The sequence below is a fragment of the Branchiostoma lanceolatum genome, chromosome 3 (assembly GCF_035083965.1).
Source record: "Branchiostoma lanceolatum isolate klBraLanc5 chromosome 3, klBraLanc5.hap2, whole genome shotgun sequence".
NCBI classification, from domain to species: Eukaryota; Metazoa; Chordata; class Leptocardii; order Amphioxiformes; family Branchiostomatidae; genus Branchiostoma; species Branchiostoma lanceolatum.
This window is the reverse complement of record NC_089724.1, coordinates 20,674,180-20,693,188: the sequence shown is the minus strand read 5'-3', so window position 1 is coordinate 20,693,188 and position 19,009 is coordinate 20,674,180. Positions and strand designations below refer to the sequence as shown.

The 19,009-nt window shown below is 43.0% G+C and overlaps 1 protein-coding gene across 3 annotated transcripts; it reads right to left on the bottom strand.

Annotated features, from left to right (window-relative positions):
* Nucleotides 1-195: 195 nt before the first annotated feature.
* On the bottom strand, nt 196-12,879 carry LOC136430954 (uncharacterized). Of its 3 annotated transcripts, none has more exons than XM_066422072.1 (6): nt 12,668-12,879; nt 5,055-7,397; nt 3,158-3,244; nt 2,793-2,899; nt 2,105-2,298; nt 196-1,904 (listed from the first exon to the last, which is right to left on the bottom strand). In XM_066422072.1, exons 2-6 carry the CDS (start codon nt 7,326-7,328, stop codon nt 1,879-1,881), a joined length of 2,688 nt encoding a protein of 895 aa, XP_066278169.1. In that variant the 5' UTR covers nt 7,329-7,397; nt 12,668-12,879; the 3' UTR covers nt 196-1,878. The 3 variants fall into 3 exon arrangements, with proteins under 3 accessions (XP_066278169.1, XP_066278168.1, XP_066278171.1); XM_066422071.1 differs by lacking the exon at nt 12,668-12,879 and adding an exon at nt 11,114-11,304; XM_066422074.1 differs by lacking the exons at nt 3,158-3,244; nt 12,668-12,879 and adding an exon at nt 11,114-11,303.
* Nucleotides 12,880-19,009: the final 6,130 nt, after the last annotated feature.

The following is a 19,009-nucleotide window of genomic DNA, read 5'->3' as shown; positions in this document are numbered from 1 at the left end:
ATACACAGAAAACAGGTTCGTAGTATAATTGGATTAAGGAATATAAAGCAACAAGAACAACAGGAATTCTGATGTCAATTCTAGATGTACCGTAGGAAACATAAATGTATGAAAATAGCTTGACCCAATTAAAATGATGATGTCCTACTGATTATTCATAATGAAATAAAGTTCAGAATTCAAAACAGGAGGCAGTTGGTTCTACCACTAGAGTTTATTGGTTATAGATGAAAAGCGAACAATGGAATATACAAATGTACCATTGCAGACCAAGCAAGTATATTGACCAACTCCGCTAGACAGAAATGACCTTACTTGTCTGGTATCTTTTAAAGCTTTATATATATCTCAAGCATATCACCGACCTTTCAACTACCTTCTCCTTTGCTGACATTTTCTCACTTCATTCCTGTTATGCCTACTGCATGGCGCCATACAAGTACCTATGATCAGTTCCAATCGGTCGGAAACAATCTCTCTCGTCCCTGTAATTTATATGGCATCATAATCATTTTGTCAGCTGCACAGAAATATAATAGAGAATACTAGTATATATATAGTCTTTTCGTGCTTATCTAGTCTACAAGCAGTCGGAAACATATTTTATTCTAGAAACAAATAGATACATTCTTGCACCCTGCACATGTTCACCCTGTATAAGTGAAGTCAATTAATTGCTGTTTGAAGAAAATAGTTTCTTAAAAACGATTAAGTCTCTTCGGCAGTTTTTCTACACCATTACCAATGTATAAAATCTATATTTTGACAAGATTCTAACATCATATGTATAAAAGTTAAAAGGTATGAAAATATCGGTTTTAGGACTAGGCTAGGCATTCTATATTTAGCAGATGAAGAAATTTATAGAATACTAACGTGGAGTTTTGTGTGGAAAGTCAGCAAATTTTTTTTTGTCAAAAGATTTTACTTCAAGACACTTACACTTAATAACAGGCACATAATAACGCATAACAAGCTCATTCACAAAGCACAAATATACATAAGTATTGTAATATAATAAGTAATAATCTTCCTCATTTCAAATTGAGGTCTCAGAGCCATTTATAAACGTTTGCAATAAGTACAAATAATGAAGGCTTATGTACATTACTGTCATCAGCTTGCCGCTATCAACCATGTGCAGGGTGTGCGTTTATACACGGATCAAAGACAGGCCCAAGTCGTACAGGAATACAACTGACTTATATCAACGGAATTAATGTATCCGCGACAAAAAGAGGCCGTGGTTTGTTTTTTGGGAGCGTTTTGCAAAACAGTTTCACTAGCAGTCCCTGGGGCCTGTTTTATGACCCGCTCTAAACCCCAAACCGGTACCATTTGCTAATAACTTCATACATATATATTGCTATTGCTATTGGTAGTATTGAATATGGTTAAGCGAACATAAATTTATCATTTTGAAAAGTACAATACAATGAATTTTGCAGCAAAGAAAGGACCAATCTTTTTTGTTAACTTTTTCGATTTTTTCCATGAACCTAATTTTTGCTTCCACATAGCTCTTCTTCAATGTACAAAATTGTGAAAACAAAGACACCTTGGGAGCACCATATTATCGTCTAGCTGTCTTTCATCACGGAGAGATTCAAATCAGGATAAACAATTGTTTACCGTGATCTACTTGCTATTACTCCTCTCATTTCATGCCAGTTACTTCAAAAATAAAATACATTTGACAAACTCGATTTACCAGCTAAGTAAATTAGTCTGCTAATGAAGTAACAATTTGATCACCTGATAAATCTAGAAAGGAAAGAACATATGTTTATATGTTTGAATGGCCACAAATTCGCTAGAAAAGCTATTATAATCTTCAGCCAGATATGCTCGTTTGAAGACGCCTCAGTGGACAAACCCTCACGGACCGGCGATGGGTGGTGTACCTAATGAAAAAGAAAGACAAATCTGTCATTTAATTTCAAATATTATCTCCGCTAACAACGTCATATATTTACTTTTACACAGTGACCATCCATGTCAATATGTAGATAGAAGAAGTCACAAAAATAAGGTGATGACCAAAAAAACACAAGCATTTCTGCACAATGGCAGTAACAAGCTAGTTACTAACAGCATCACGCACCTCCCGAAAAGTACCCAATGAATCCCAGTGCCATGAGGATCCCAGCTATTGCCAGAAGAGCCAATATCCCCACGCCAATCCAGCCGAACTTCTCATCCACTGTGTTGGCCTGTTTGATCATGCGCTGGCTGGGCGAGTTTGGTCGCCGTCTGCAGGCCTTCGGGCAACACTTGAAGCACGGCAAGGTGCAACAACTGCGAGAGACACATCAAGGCACGGGTTATTAAATGAATGAAACACCTCTATTGTACATTCGTGTCCGGAGGGGCTAGGTACAGTCGTCTAACATGAACCTAACTAACATGTATGTGACATATACATTGAAATATATACAACACATAGCTTAAACACAGTGAACAAAAGTGAAAAACTAAGCTAATCCAGTAGAGTCAACTTATTCTTGTTGTTTTTTTCGACATATGTACATGTATGAGCAGATCATGTTAGTGGAACAGAAATGTATGTTACGGGTATGTGGTCAGGTGTGTGCTTCATGTTCCGTGTCATTTTAAGACATAAGACATGGGAGACAAACATGATAGTGATATGTAAAAAAATATTCATGAAATGAACAGGTCTACATTTTCCATGTATTGCTGTTTCTTACTTGATTATATTGCTGTTTTTGTCCAGAGGTTGTGTTTTTCTTAGATTTATTGATATTTAATTTGAAAAAAAAAACACTTACACGCAGGCTGGGCAGTATCCTTTGTCTTCCGGGTCAATGAGGTTCTGACTTGATGGCGCGTGACCTTGGAAAGTTGGTTGTGGTGTTGCCGGTGTGGCGACAGCACCCTGTGTAAGACAACCAGACAATGGTTAGAATAAGCTAATGATCCATGTGTAATGTAACACCAGCAGATGAGTATGAGATTTGTGATATAAGTGAAACCCATGTAAGTCTGTATTCCCAGCACCGTGCCCCAAGCACTTTCTCGAACAGAGAGTGCAAGGGAACTGCTTTTTTTAAACATGGTGTGGAAGACATGCATGGACAGATAGGCGCATATATGTGTATGCTCTCCCGATATGCCCCAAACTAGGCGTTCTCACCTGGGGCGCATCCACTCTAGGCGGAGGGTACTGATAGCTGGGATTGTCAATACTCTCTCGATGAGTGGGGGAGTTGATGTCAGGTCTCTGAGCAATAACATACACACGTGCACACATGAGTGGGCAATGGGTGACTACAGAGTAATGTGTGTGCTTTCCACAGTGTGAAAATTAGTATCATGGTAACCTAGGGTGCATCTTGAGATACGTTATTAAGAAATTGGGTTTGGATTTTAGTCGAAGGTTTTGTCTTGGTATCAACAGCGAATAGGTCGAATCTGTGCAGTGTGATTTATATTGGAGACAGTGTAGCATCACAGTGGTACTGTGGAACCATTCTTACATATTATCAGTCAGAATGTACTAGATTGGCGCCCAGCATTATGAAAGATTCCACATCTATAGTGACAGAGATCACTGGAACAAATCAGCCTGAAACAGATAACAAAGGTGTGGGCCTCTGCAGTTTATGTCCAAACCATTTCTTCTTCGGGCGTTACCCTTCGGGCATTTTTTACACATGAGTCATTCAATTTGGTGGTACAGGGGCGTAGTTATTGGTGTTTACAGCAAAGACGCATAATCTATCTATGTATCTCTCTCTCTCTCTATTGTATTGTGGAACAATTCTTACAGATTATCAGTCAGAATGTACTAAATTGGCGCCCAGCAGAGAGAGAGAGAGAGAGAGAGAGAGAGAGAGAGAGAGAGAGAGAGAGAGAGAGAGAGAGAGAGAGAGAGAGAGAGAGAGAGAGATTTACTTTCAAGCGTTAAAGATAATCTGTCAACTTGTTCAATTGAGGGCAAAGTGTAAACCCTAGGCCTCATACACCCCAGTGGGGTCATTTTTGACCCCAGGCGTGGATTTTGACGTGCTATTTGAACATGTTTGATCTGAAAAAAATTCCTTCCGTGACTTTGTCAGTAGACATCTTTTCTAACCTTTCATAATTTTCTAGGGGGATGGGCACAATACTGTTGACGTTATATAGGAAAATCTGTGTTGAGTCCGCTGGGGTCATTTTTGACCCCAGCAAAAATAATGTGCTGTTTTTGAGACCTGCCCTTTGTAACTCTTGAACTACTTATTGTATAACCACCGAATTTCAGAGGATGATGCACATGTGAATTAGTTTTACCTTAACAAATTTCATGTCATAATGACGTAATATGACGTCATTATGACGCAATTTTATGGGATTCTATCCGCCATCTTGGATTTTGACGGATGACGTCATCAAATCAGCATAGAATATCAATGTTGAATCATAAGATTTACATTGGATTACATAAGATGATAACAATGTTAGAAAATACATTTGGCGTATCAACAAAGCCTCGAAACGTCATTGTTATCTCCATGAAAAATGGAGATATAGTTTTGGGTGTGTCTGTCTGTTTGTTTGTGTTTCCGCACTACTCTAGTCAGCATAACTCAAGAACCTCTGGATGGATTTCGATGATATTTGGTATATGGGCGGGTGTTGGGAAGCCAAAATTCAAGGTCGATTTCGGGCCCCCTGGTATGTGACCTTGGTACTGCAGCAGAGCTTCCGTTTTTATATCTTTTGACCTGGACGTGCTATGGTCTTGTTTGAACTGAAATTAGCAGATTTTGTAAAATATGCCTGTCAAAAACCCGTTGCCATGACAGCACGAAAAACGATGAACTTACTTTATCAATTTGAAATTTTTGTTAAGGACATTTGATGAAAAGCCACCAAGTTTGGTGGCTCTCGCGTGAGCCGTTCATTATTTGTGCAACATGAAATTTGGCGTGGGCCTCAAAAATCCCATCCCGGTCTAAATAGAAATAGTTCAAGACGTCGTCCTTGTGAATGTGATCTTGTTGAGTCTGTAGGTGTGTGAGTCTGATACGCCAATCTTTAGGACTTACCTGGTAATCAGGCGTGTCCATGTCTGGGCCACGAGCCTCCACTGAGGGTGCGTGCACTGATGGACCCTCCATGCTTCCCCGGGGAGCCTCGAAACCTGGCGCCTGCATTGAAGGACCTTCTAAGCTACCACTTGGTCCCTGGACGTATGGTGCTTGTACTGATGGACCATCGAAGCCACTTGGACCTTGGACTTGTGGAGCCTGCACGGGGTATGGTACCGCCCCCTGCGGTGCCCTCGTCTTTGGCCTCTTCGGTTTCCCAAAACACTTCTGGCAACAAGCCGGGCTTCCTTCTGGGCTAGGGGCATGGACGTGTGCTGCAGGAGTCGGTTGTTGCAAGTCTGCTCTTGGTAAGTTGGGATCGTATGATATATTTCCTTCCGGGCCGCTCATTCTTGGTGCATTGATATTAGGAGCATCCATGTTAATATCCGGACTGCTGAGACGTGGTGCCTCAATGTCCGGAGCGTTAACGTTCATATCCGGACCGCTGAATCGCGGTGCTTCGACGTCCGGAGCGTTAACGTTCATATCCGGACTGCTGAATCGCGGTGCTTCGACGTCCGGAGCGTTGACGTTCATATCCGGACCGCTGAATCGTGGTCCCTCAATGTCCGGAGCGTTGACGTTCATATCCGGACCGCTGAACCGTGACCCCTCAATATCCGGACCGCTGAATCGTGGTCCCTCAATGTCCGGAGCGTTGACGTCCATATCCGGACCGCTGAACCGTGACCCCTCAATATCCGGACCGCTGAATCGTGGTGCCTCAATGTCCGGAGCATCGAGATTAACATCGGGACCGCTGAATCGTCGCGCCTCAAAATCCGGAGCATTGTAATCTACATCCGGACCGCTGAAACGCGGGGCGACGATTTCAGGAGCATCCGGAGCAGAGTACCTGGGGAGATCTACTTCTGGTGCCCGTGGGGCTTCAAATGGAGGAGGTGTCGGTACGCGTGGGGGTGTGGGGATGCGCGGGGGTGTTGGGGCATGCACTGACGGCGGGGTTGGAACACGAACTGGTTCAGGAGGTGGTGGCGGCGGCGGTGCATGGAACACCGGTGTAGGAGCATGGATGGGCTCAGGGGTCGGTATTCTGGGTGGTGTGGGTGCACGGATGGGCTCAGGGGTCGGTATTCTGGGTGGTGTGGGTGCACGGATGGGCTCAGGGGTCGGTATTCTGGGTGGTGTGGGTGCACGGATGGGCTCAGGGGTCGGTATTCTGGGTGGTGTGGGTGGAGCGACAGGTGGAGGAGTCGGCATCCGGAGTGGTTCAGGCCTGTAGACGTCGGGGGGAGTGGCTGCCCGGATCGAAGGGGGTGTGGGAACACGTGGTGGCGTGGGCATTCTTACAGCAGGTGCCTCATGATGTACAACCGAGGAGGCCATGGCTGGGATTGGTGTGATGGGCATTCTCGCTGACTGGACGCGGGGCGGTTCGGACGCCGCTGGTACTGGTGCCCTGATGACCGGCTCGTTCATCGACGGTCCGTCGATCGCAGTCGACTGAGGTGCCCATATGTACGAGGGGTCCGGTCTTGAGTGACTTACAGCGGTGGGTTCCGGAACATTCATGACTTTAGGCACATCTTTTCGGTGTAGGCGCGGGCTGGGTATGGGCCTGGGAGCCTGAAGCGGTGGTCGGTGGTGATCTTTGACTTTTACACTCACCCAACTGTCATCAATGACCGACTCTTTCCTTGCAACTGGAGTTTCAGAGACGACCCGATAATTCGCCCTCTCCCGGACAGGTTGCCTTTTCGCTGTCACCCAAGGCGCCTCATCCACACGGCGTTTGCCGGGATCCTCCACAATTTTGCTGTACTGCACCAGACGGACAGGCTGGTCGTCCCTTTGCCTCGGTGGCTCAGCATGGCGATGCACGGTGCCGTAAGGTACAATTTGTTGGTATGGTTGATACCTATCTCTGGTAGGGTCCCTGTACATCGTTCGCCTTCCCATGGAATAGTACTGCTGGTCTCGGTGCGGCCCGGTGATCCTGCGGTAGTCCCCGCTCACCTGCCGGACCCGTTCCCTAGCAGGACCTCCGTTCATGTACTTCGGACGTTCGTATTCCCGATACGTGCTCCTTGGGGCGTAATCTCTTGAAGTGTATCGTGAAACGCTGATTTCTTGCAAACTTCCGACGCCGTTTCGGTACCCGTTGTCCAGATCGCGGACACTCTCGTATCCGGTGTCCAGCCGGGTCATTTCGATGGGATCTGCCCCGTACCCAGACGGCCGGTAGCCATAGCTGTGGTGCGACTGCATGTCGCTGGTGTCGTCCCAGTCTCCTACCAGCACCTCAACTTCTCCCTCCCCACTGACAGAGCCTCCGTGCTGTAAAGGTAACAAACATTGAGTTAAGTACGATTCGGAAATTACACAATAGAGTTGTGATGGTCCAGATGCCTCCTCCACAGACTCCCTCTCTGACCCTACTATTTGTGCTAGGGTCACATTTCCAAGCCGGGGCCCGGCTGGTGTGTTTGCAAAAACGAAAAATGAAATATGCATATCAAATAGATACACAATTTCTAGTCAGAAGTAATTTTCTTGCGTTTTGTGTCTTTTGTTGTCTTTTATATCATATTTTTCACTTCCGCAAGCTGCCCGACCGGGCCCCGCTTTGGAAATGGGACCTACGCATAAAAAGGTCACTTTTCAATGTAGCATTGTGGCTTCATTTTCGTAAGGACTTTTATCAATATCACAGAAATAAGCTATAATGAAATAAGATGCATTTCATCATTCGATTGTTTAGAAATGCATTTGAACTCAACAGCAACGTGGTTCCAAACAACCGGGAAGCTAGGAAATTCTTTAAAGCTTATTCCTCCGGTTTGTGGACGTTGATTTTGTGGTCCTATTTGAAATACAAACGTTCCTGTTGTTTAAACTTTAATGTTGTCTTACTTCAGCAGTCTCAACACGATTAGGTCTAAAAGTGTAAACAAAAATCCCAAGCGGCCCCTAAGAGAATTGTTTTTGGCTCAATCAGTGATGTGAACTAGCTGCTGAGACTGGGACAATTCTATAATCCGCAAGATCTTGTTCTTCAGCTATGATAGTGCATCAGGGCAATTTGGGGGCACAGGGGTCAGTGATGGCAACGTACATTAATAGTGACAACTAATGATGAATTTTAGAAATTCATGACATTTTCATACAAATCTGATATCAGCAAGCTAAGCAAGCCTGTAGTGATATGAAATCAAAGACACTAGCGGCTATATGTGTAGTCTGGGGAACATTTTCATTCCCATAAATTTAGAGGTCTTCAAAGAAATTGAAGGTCACCTACATGCTCCTTTCAAAGTCACTGTTACATCCAATCCTGTTTCGGTGACCAGAAATTTCAAAGAAGAAAATAAAAAAATACAGTGCAAACAGTTCAATTCAAAAGAAAAGAAACAAGATGAAATAGAGTTTGAAGCAAAGTATGAATGACAGTCTCCTTGTTATCAACTCTGAACGTCTGTGACTCGGATTGTGTAACTTATGTATCAGTCCAGATCGCTAAATACATTATGACGGTCGATCTTATATCCCCTTTTTTACCCAAATGATGAAGGCCACGCTACTAAACTGTATCTAGATGAAGTGCACACAAGATACCCCCCCCCATCACATCACATAATCATACCAGTAAATCATGCCTGAGTCGGCGCGTTAATCGTGAGGTACCCTCTGGCGAACAACACAGAGTTGACTGCACAGTGACAATCATCGGCACGCGGGGCTCCAAAGGGGGAACTACATCTTGTGTTTTGCGTGTATTGATAGCTGTGCAATGTTGGAGACTTTATTTTTTTCAAGTTTAAATGATTTGCTTGTATAATGGGAATCTGGTTTGAACTCGGATTGAAACAATCATCATGAAAACACTTTGACAAAGTGTAAAACTAAAACTTTTAAGGAAAAAAGTGACAGAGCTACACAGTAATTAGTATGGTTGCGCTGCATGCTACTAATGAGTAGCATGAGAGAACTCCCTGAACTCGGTCACAAAACATACAAGTTAACTCTCAGCACTGTGCATGTGACAGCGAACACGAAATACATTATGCCCCAATTCCACTAGACGGTGATCGCGCTGCGCTCTCGCTGCGACCTAAATTGGATTTGTCGAATCCTTGATTTCATAGTTGTAATACTAGTAGTAAGAATATGGCTGGAACTAGTGGAAAGACAACAATATACACAAAGGGTAATTTTTTTTTCTAATGTATGAAATTCGTTGAGCGCTCTGTTAGATTTTAGGTCGCAGAGAGCGCGTGGCGAGAGCGCCGTCCTAGTGGAGTGGGGGTATAACTAGATAGATAACCAAAGTAAGTGGGGATATTTGCAAAACGTACGTTGCACCATGACCCCGCCGAGGCAGCCTGTAATACTTCACTAATATCACAACAATTGTCTCCATGAACGCTTCACGGTTGCATGCTGTTAACCGCGGACGAAGTCGTCAATAATTGATTCATAACGAACGCTATTGATGATATGACATCTTCGATATCACAACTACCATGAACAACACAATGCATAAAGGATTATTATCCTTAAGGTAGATCTATAGAATATATTGATAAATACCGATTCAATTTCTCTATAACGTTTGTAGACTGTTTCTATTGTTAACATAATAACACCTTTGATACAATAATAAAGCGTATCATCATATCGCATGATACTGGTTGGTGTTTTGAGCGTCATCAGGAATATTAACGATTGGGTTTTCGTTTTCAGTAAGATACCAAGACGTAAGCGACCAAGTATAGGTAACCTGATATTTTGTTGCTTTTGTTTTACATTCTTTGTCCGTTTGTCTGGTCAGACCCCCCCCCCCCACGGTTTCGTGTGTAATTCTCCGGCTTTATATGTTCCTGTCCTGAGTGGGGAACTCCAGGGCTGTTGTCCCGGTTAACTGGCTGTGTCGGACAAAAATGTGACCTTTCCGCACCTTCAATTGTGGAGGTCAACGAAACAATGCAGGTCTTCTTTACTCAAAAAGTGCACATTTTCGCCGCAGGTCATCAGCGGACTAGTATCATGATACCATGTCATAAGAAGAGGATACTGTATCCCGCGAATTATTGAAAAAAAAACCCGGGTCAAATTCAAGATTTTTCTCAAACGAGCACTGATAGATGTACATGTAAGAGTCTCGTGTTGTCAGTCGCAGCTCTTTGGAAAGATACAGTAAGATAATTGTTGTAAAAAAATAGGGGTCTACAAGTTCAAAAGAAGGCGTGTCCCAACCAGTTCCTCCAAGAATTTAACCTAACAATCATGTAGTGAATTTGGTGAGAAAAAAAGGGTTAATTTTGACTCCAACTCCATCGTTCACATGTATGTACGTGCTTTAGCGAACGTAGACACTCAGAGTTAATTTCATTTCAAGAAGTAAGTCTTGGATGGAGTAGTCATGTGATGTACGAAACGTCCGCCATGATCATATCATATCATTATGTGACGTTCTGCTTCATTGTTAGCAATATTGTACGCATCACCGATTACGCGAGCATTATATCTCCCAATGCGCGGTTGTCAAACAGGACATTTCTATGTCTCTTCATACCTGCCCGTCTACTAGTAACAGGTAAACATACAATAGGCTGTCCAATATGGCGGGCAGGGCGTAAAAACCCTGTCTTAATTTGGGAACATTCTGAGAAAATCTCCTGATGATAGGGCGGGTCTTGACGATGCATTATGACAAAGACACAAAATTGTTCTGACCTCGCGAAAGCGTCTCATGCATAATTTACACATTGTGCCACCTTTTTGCCAGAGAGAAAATATCATTTGCAACGTCCATGTTCTCTTTCTACCAACCTTGACAATCAGTTAAGATAGTTACATATTTTGGGAATGCCAAATGTCAATAAACTGTTAGTATAGTTGGATCCATTGCTGCATGGGGTGCAGGCCATGGAAGTTAATGCACCACCATAAGTATTCCAGCAATGTACCCGCCTTCTTGTCATTTCTGTGGGGCACGATGACGCGTCGTAAGCCCTTGATGAAACGTCTCGGGACAAAATGTCTTGACTCACCGTTATCACAGGCATGTTCAGGCCGGTTTCCTCCCGACGCTAGACGCAGACACCGTGAGAAAAGGGCAGTAGCTGCTGGATCTCCCAATGGTAACCCGCCTGGCCCGGCTTTGACGTACGTCACCACACCCGGTCTTAAAAACACGTCTGAACAAAAGAGCGCAAGGGACGCAGGGACACTGACTCAGCCGAGCCTTGGGAGTTGCCCCGCTAAGTGGATATCTCTGTGACTATGCGCCACGTCCTTTTTGTGACACACCCTTTAAGGAATGTAGCCATTAGCGATAATAGCTCTCTTTCCCCAACAACATATGCTATGATATTCGGACAGAGAAACCCTGTGCTTAAGGGGGAAGGGTGACCCTTTGTCATACCGTCCCCTCGCATTGTTTGTTATGAATAGTTTATATCGCCATAATGCTATTTCATTTCTGTGTGACTGAGTAGTCTCAGATGTGAAATGACCCCGCGGCATTTAGGAACCCATGAACTGGTATGCGTCCATACCTTCGAGGGATGAATTGCAATGGTATAAGCAATGATAAAAGACTGTCACTGGAAACATTCCACTCGCTATTGCCGATCTTTAAGTTCTATTTTCTAATCTAGCTCACTCTACAGGTACAGGTAGATTGTAATGGGGATTTGCGATGAGGGAAAAGTGCTAATCTATTTTCATCACCATCGGTGAGGTTCAAAGTCGCTTCAAATATTGATGCATTTTTGTCATTAATATTTTTCCTTACGAAACGATTTCAAGACAAAATAAAATAAAATATCTAGGTACAAAGCATAAGTCCAGTCGATGTCTGGGGCTCTGTGATAAGGGACGGACCATTGTTGCCATGGCAGGAGGTGACCTGTGAGATTACTGACGCTCAATCACACTTAGGAAAAAAAACAATTGGTGGGACCGCCCCAATCCGGCAGCATACACTTGACCTCCCCGTTTGACTGTATATCCCATCCGACGTTCCTTACTGTACAGTTTATTGATGATCTTGTGCGGAATGTTGTCTCACTCCGGTCGGGGAACATGTTGTCGCCCGTAGGCAGAAAGTATCATCACTACAAAATGGGGCATTGTCTGCCGCACTGCTGTCTCTGTAATGATGTGACCCCGGAGGGGGAGGGGCAGTGCAAAACTTCGACAATTTTGTTTTCGATCTGCGGGCATTCTACAGCAGCTGAAGCCAATATCATAAAGACACTTCCGTCATAGACGCCAGAAATGTGTCAAAAAGGGTACTTAGCAATGACGACAGCGGGAATACATGGACAGGAGCTCTTCGTCCAATGAAACTCCAGAGGTCAGAGTGCCCCCTGAAGTACGCAGCTCAGGACTGACCTTTCAGTAGACTGTGCATAGTCATCCAACAATGTCACCATTCAAGGAGAAGTAACCGTCCTCTACATTTGGAGGAGACGGTAGATATACATGTACTGTGTTCCGTATATACATACCTCAGCTGCAATTACAGGGATGACAAGACTACTGACAATCGTTTGTCACGTTAGGAACGGCGTACTCGTCACAATTAAAAAGTAACTCACCTGAAAAACAACACGATTGTCCTAATATCCAACACTTCTGACCCACAATTGGCGCACCAAGTTCATTAGTAAGCTTACATCAAAGCAGGACTGGTAGATAGGCCAAAGCGTGCCGACTGGAACTCGTCACAAATTGAGGGCGAGGTCAAACAAAAGTTAGCGGAGTGAAATGATTTTAGAAGTTGATGGACGGCCTCGATGTTTACCGAAGCGATGAATGCTGCTACAAAGATGTTTAATGTGAAAATTGTTGTCTTGGACGGTACCAAACTTTTGTTAGATAGATAGGTGGTGTTGATTTGATGCGAAAGTTGTCGTCTTGGACGGTATCCAGAATATAGAATTCGACCACTTAAACCTTTAACAACATCGAGGGGAACAGACTTGGACACAACCAGCACGGACTAAATTCATCATGCTAGTCATGTCTGATAATCTGCCTCGGCCTGACGTACTTTTTACTAATATTTACAATGTAGAATATTCAGTTAGCAAGGTGGGTCACAAACAAACAAATAGAGAATCATTTTGTCAACATGACGGAACACATTTGAAGTTTCAAATCATCTCTTTGTGTTACCTTTGGAATGGTCGACTGATGTAAGTGACTACTAGTATGTTAAAAGTTATATGTAGCTGTATCTACGCGGTGACATTTCTGTGGCATAATTATGAGCGGGTTCACGGGGTAAAAGTGGCTGAACAGGTTTGGCGAGGAATGCGTAGTTAGTGACGTGCTGTGCAGGTGTGGCTGTTGTAAGGTAATCACTAGTCACGCACACAAAGGCTCTGCTCATAGCCAACTTCAAAGGGATCCTCACAAACTTTTATCCTCCCCTACAACAATGTCTGCTGAACACTTGCCCGCCAGGTGGTTTCATTGTGCATCCGGTGCCTTGCCTCTTTCTTTTAGAATCTAACCTTAAAAGATTTAGTGGGTTGTTTAAGTGAAGCTTTTCCGGGGTACTGACGTTTGACCAAACACGTACGGACTACAGTGTCGAATAGAGCTTCACAGTTGGGAGTCCAAGTGTAGAAAATGATTTGCTTTGGCTTTGTGGTGACTGTTATTCAGTAAACCGTGTGGGTCGGGGTTAGATTTGCCAACATTCCAAAGTCCGAGAAATACAAAAGCTTGAAGCTCTAGTGTATGAATGTGTGCTCTGTAAGGAGGAATTGTACGGTGATAACCAGGAAAAACAAGTTGGACACAAAAATTGCTAGATTAAGTAGCAGCTTTCTCAAATCTTAACGCGTGAATAAAGAGCTGAAGTAAATGGTACTTTGCCAGATACCACTCGCTAGCGTCCCCTGTCTGGTCTTGTATGTACTGCACAGATAGAAACTTTCAACCCACTCACCTACCTATTCCCTCGACCTGACCTGGTCGTTGGTACAAGGCAGACACTGCCGCTGCAGTTAGTATATCTGGAAGAGTGAGGGATGTCAACAAATGAGTTAAAACGAACGGATATTCATAACTAATGCTTCAACGGACTCAACTGGCAAAAGAACCCAAAATATCTCTTTATTTGTTGGGAGTAAACCCAAAATTAAAAAGCACCAACAGTGAAGTAAAAAGAGATAGTTTTTTCAGATAAGTTTATCATAGGCATATTCAGAGTTTGTACATTTCTCAATTGAGGATATTTGAATGGCCTCTCGGCCGCTGTATGTCATATGCCACAATGTAGGACCATGCTGTGAAGCATCAGGTCATCTAGCGTCAGACGTATCCGTGTACGGAGTCTTTGTTTCGGTCAGACTTGCCAGAGTGGCAGGAGGTAGATTTCATAGGTGGTAGATACAAGTCGTTAATCAGAGACGGCAGTCCAGGTCATGGGGTCAATGGAAGCGGCCACACATTCACGGGAAGGTGTCGTTTTTAGTCTGGCTATTTGTGTTTTTGCAGTTACATTATTTTCCCCCATTCTAGTCACGTTCACCGTAACTACATTAGTCCAGTAAGATATCAATGGACGCGTGTAATGTAAACCAATACCCTGTTTGCATAGCTAGTGAACTACAATTAAATAATCCATAAGAAAAACTCTAAATATTCCACGGAGTCGTGAGATCTTCGAACTCTTGTTTTGGTTGGCAGTCTTGAAACGTGGTGGAATCTCGTCAGCTGGGACGAAGTCTGCATGGTGTCAAACATGCCACCCGGTGCACTTGTCGCGACGCTCCATGTATTCGCAGCGTGTACAACATCCCCGAGGACTAATTGCAAGTACAAACAACACATATGATAATGATAAACACAATAATGGATACAATAAACACGCCCAGAGCGTACCAAACACGTGTCCTGATGGGAACACATGCCAGCAAAATGTTTTGTATGAATTTACAGATCACGTTTCTCAGATGTCTGTACTCTGTCAACCAATTCGGCCAGACAAACGACATTACTGGGTATGGAGAATAGAATTATGCAATATACAGACTGAAAATTATACACGGGGGCATTCAACCCCGCATCTGTTGGCGGTGTATTAATTGCCAATCAGACACCGGTTTCTTCTCTTCTTCGCTCCCGTTTCTTTTCATGTTTTCAGTCCAACTTGAAAAAAAATATATTCATTTCTAAGTCATTAGTGTTGGAATTATTTTGAGGGAATAGATCTCAGACGTTTTGCTGGCATTTAAATCTGTTCCAATAATGACACATGTTTTGTGCTCTTCTGTCATTCAACCCCGCTCTAAAAGTTTTTCTGCGGGCGGTGATTTAATTGCGTATCAAACACTGTTCCTTTTCATTCTCTCTTTGTGGAGTTTTCACAGTCTCACTTGACAAACAACATCTTCGTTAGCTTTTTAAGTTAAATAAGTTTTTACTGTTTTAGAAGCTTGTTTACCTCCATAAGAAATGGAGTTTTGTTTTAGGTCTGTCTGTGTGTCTATGTGTGTGTGTGTGTGTGTGTGTGTGTGTGTATGTGTGTGTGTGTGTGTGTGTGTGTACACTGTGGACAAATCCAAGTGATTCAATTGTCCTCTGATTCATAGAAAACACTAGATTTGCATCAGTCAGAGCTAGGATGTGGCTGAAAGTCACAGTTGCATGTTAACAAACGATATGATTTAGGGCGTTTTAGCCATATTCCGACGAGGTTACATTAAAAAGTGTGCTATGTACTGGAAGGCAACTTTGTCTAGAGATCAGATAAGTACACGTGAGATATTGTCGATAAGACTATTATGTTATCATTGCGGTGCTATAATCATTTCAAGTTAATCATTAAAAATTTACAGAATTAGAATGACTTGGATAATACTGCTGTTGGTTTTGTATCTAATTGCCTTTGGCTATTCTTAGATGATCTTTAGCAGTTTTACACTCGTTGCTCCTTCTACTTAAGTCCTCATACTCATCAATTCTGAAGATATCCTGCATTCTGACTTCTTAATGGCATTCATAAAAGGATGCTTATCCCACTGATAAGGCCGTGAGTACTCGGCGCACTTCGCTTCAGGTGCCGATATTCTCAAGAGGTCCGAGTACATGGAATACTGCCGTTAATTCAACCCTTTCGAGATGTCCTAATTGCACTCAATTGTTCCATGTGACATTGCACCTGACACTTAAGCACTCCAGGGGATAGATTCAGGCTTAAAAACACATCGGCTCATTACTGATAAACAGCATCGACGTTTGTTAAGCAAGGTAGCGCTGTGTTGGCGACGCCTCGAACATTACATTGCACCCACACGTAGGCCATATCTCCTCCTCAACGACGTTAAATGTTGTTTGATATTACGGATACATCCAGGGTTTTATCCTGTCTGCTTTGTTTAGGGTGACCTTTTGTACCTGTTATGAGAAGCAAATTGTAATTTATAGACGGTAACGAAAATGAAAGTGCGGAAAAGTGCGGGCCCGCGGAAAGCAGTGGTCGTATTTGCTATCTTCGTTAGTGCTAAATACCCTCGGGAACAACACACGTTTCCTTCTGTAAGTAAGATTTCCCCGTGTTTGTGTCGGCACGCAGGCTGGGACCATCAGCACGCCAACCGCGCCTAGATCTTCAGGTCAGGATGTGGAAGCAGAGAATTGTGCATCAGGCAGGGGTACCTTTAGTTACCATGTCCCTGTCAATAGAGCAGAGAAAAAGAAATTTATAAAACGTATTCTATTGGCAGTATTGCCATAGTTCAACTGCACGTGTTGCCATAGTTCAACTGAACGTGTTTAACACTGACAACCTTGGAGGACGACATAGAAACCACGTCTCGCGAGCTACAAACATAGAGAAGAAATCAGAATGTCCCCACCAGTACTAAGTAGGTAACTTAATCTGTACAGAACTCACAGACCAAAATGAAGATGTTACCAGGCAATTTAGCCATTTCTAGACAAACCCCGTTGTGAAGATTTTTCAAAGCAATTGACAGAATCTTAGTGCATTTCTTTGTCGCAAAAATCTGTACATTTTTATAATGATTTGTTGCTGATCAGATAAATGTACCGAGGCTAACAAGTATCCGTATGATGCTAAACCCATGTTTTGGTTGGGCTGAGCACAATGGTGAAACTTCCCTTCAATCCGAGATGTTGCAGATGCGCTCATCTCCAAACTACCCTTCTCTTCTCATCATATCTGTTGTCCTTGAACGCTCGCCTGTGCACATTTACGCCGGAACACTGTATTTGCCAATTAGACCTAAGATACCTATCATGTTCACGGATAATTTCCCTCTCCTGCGGGATATCCTGTTATCCTTCCTGTAGCTCCTCAACCTGGCTGTTGTTGTTCATTCTCAGCTAAAGAAGAGATAACGTTACATCCGCAATGTCTTCAGGCTACTGCAATGAGTCATTGACATTGTGACATGTTGGGTTCCGCTTTAAAGTTTTTGCACAGTATTCAAGCTCAGCACATAAACGTATTTCTAGACTAGAAAATCAAACAGATGTACATCGGCTGTGTCCACCATTTTGTTTTATGTGCCACGTCAAAGCAACAATCGTGCATCTCCAAACTCGAAATCGATTAGATGAGCTGATATTACAGTCACGTATGATCTGAATGAAAGAAAAATAAAGAAGTTTGTCTCAAGGAGAAATTCCAATTGAAGATTCACCGGTGCAAATATTTTGTGCAATATTTTCGCAGGTAATCTGAGATTTGAACCGTTTCCAGCACAACTTCAGATTGTGATAAATCACCACATATTGCAAATGTAAGTCGGTACAGCCATATAGAATTATGTTCCCCAGAGAATATCAGAATTCCGAAGTGATTCAATTACCACAACCCCGGTCGAATCGATAAATTCAATCATGTATGTTAATTTGATTACCTCATTTTCGATATTACAATAATCCTAAATCGTTATGTCCCAATAGATGACCGTGATTACGAGATAACTTTGCCCGTTAATAGGATAAGGTTGCACGTTTGTCTTCACTGGCTGATGTTAACGACATTTAGCATTTAGCAACAAACTCAATGTTGAAAGCATCACTTTTATTGCTCTATGTTCGAGTAAATTCTGACACTCTTCCAATTCAAACAAGCAGGATTGAAGTAATCATATCGAATAAAATCATCACTAGTAGGACCCTGGTCGCAATTGAATGCAACTTTGCAGTATTATTTGCAATATCATGTTTGGTGCAACGCGTGTGAACAGATGTTACGAACGAACAGTTATATTGATGGTGATGTTATTCCTCACAGCAGCATAATAGAACTATATCGTAGCTAAAAAATGCATAGATAAATAAACAATTTGATTGCACGTGGCATGGTAGTATGGTGCTCTGCTGTATGTAACACGTTACATGTTACTGCAAGGTAGGAAAATATACATATAGAGCTCATAGAGGAAGGTGAACAAGGTATCTTATACGGATCTCTAGCAGGATTTTGGATTGGTATCATGGCTTGAGTCAGTAGGATGTTCCTGATGAGATCGGCACCTTACATGTGATAAAAGAAGAACCCGTTCTTACCAGATGCCGCCAATGCGACCTCTCGTTTGAAGTGGCGTGTACCTTCAGGGAACAGATAACTTGTTTGTCGTGTAACTGAAGAATTGGCCAAAAGCTAATCATAAAAAAAACAGAACATATCATATCTGCAATCCCACCACGTAAATACACCTGAATTTGTGAGGAAAAGAAGGACCCACTGTTATAACTCATGGATATTAGAGTGATTTTTTTAGTATTTAAAAAAGAAACATACTCAGGGCATCGTATACAATTTTGGCGTCCTTGAAATCCTTGAAATCTACCTGTCTTGTGATGAGTTGGTGCTTGGATTAGCCTGACGAATCGCGCTCCTAGTGGCCAGCCGGTCCTGTAACCGCCATCTCCCTTGGGTGGGGTCAGTA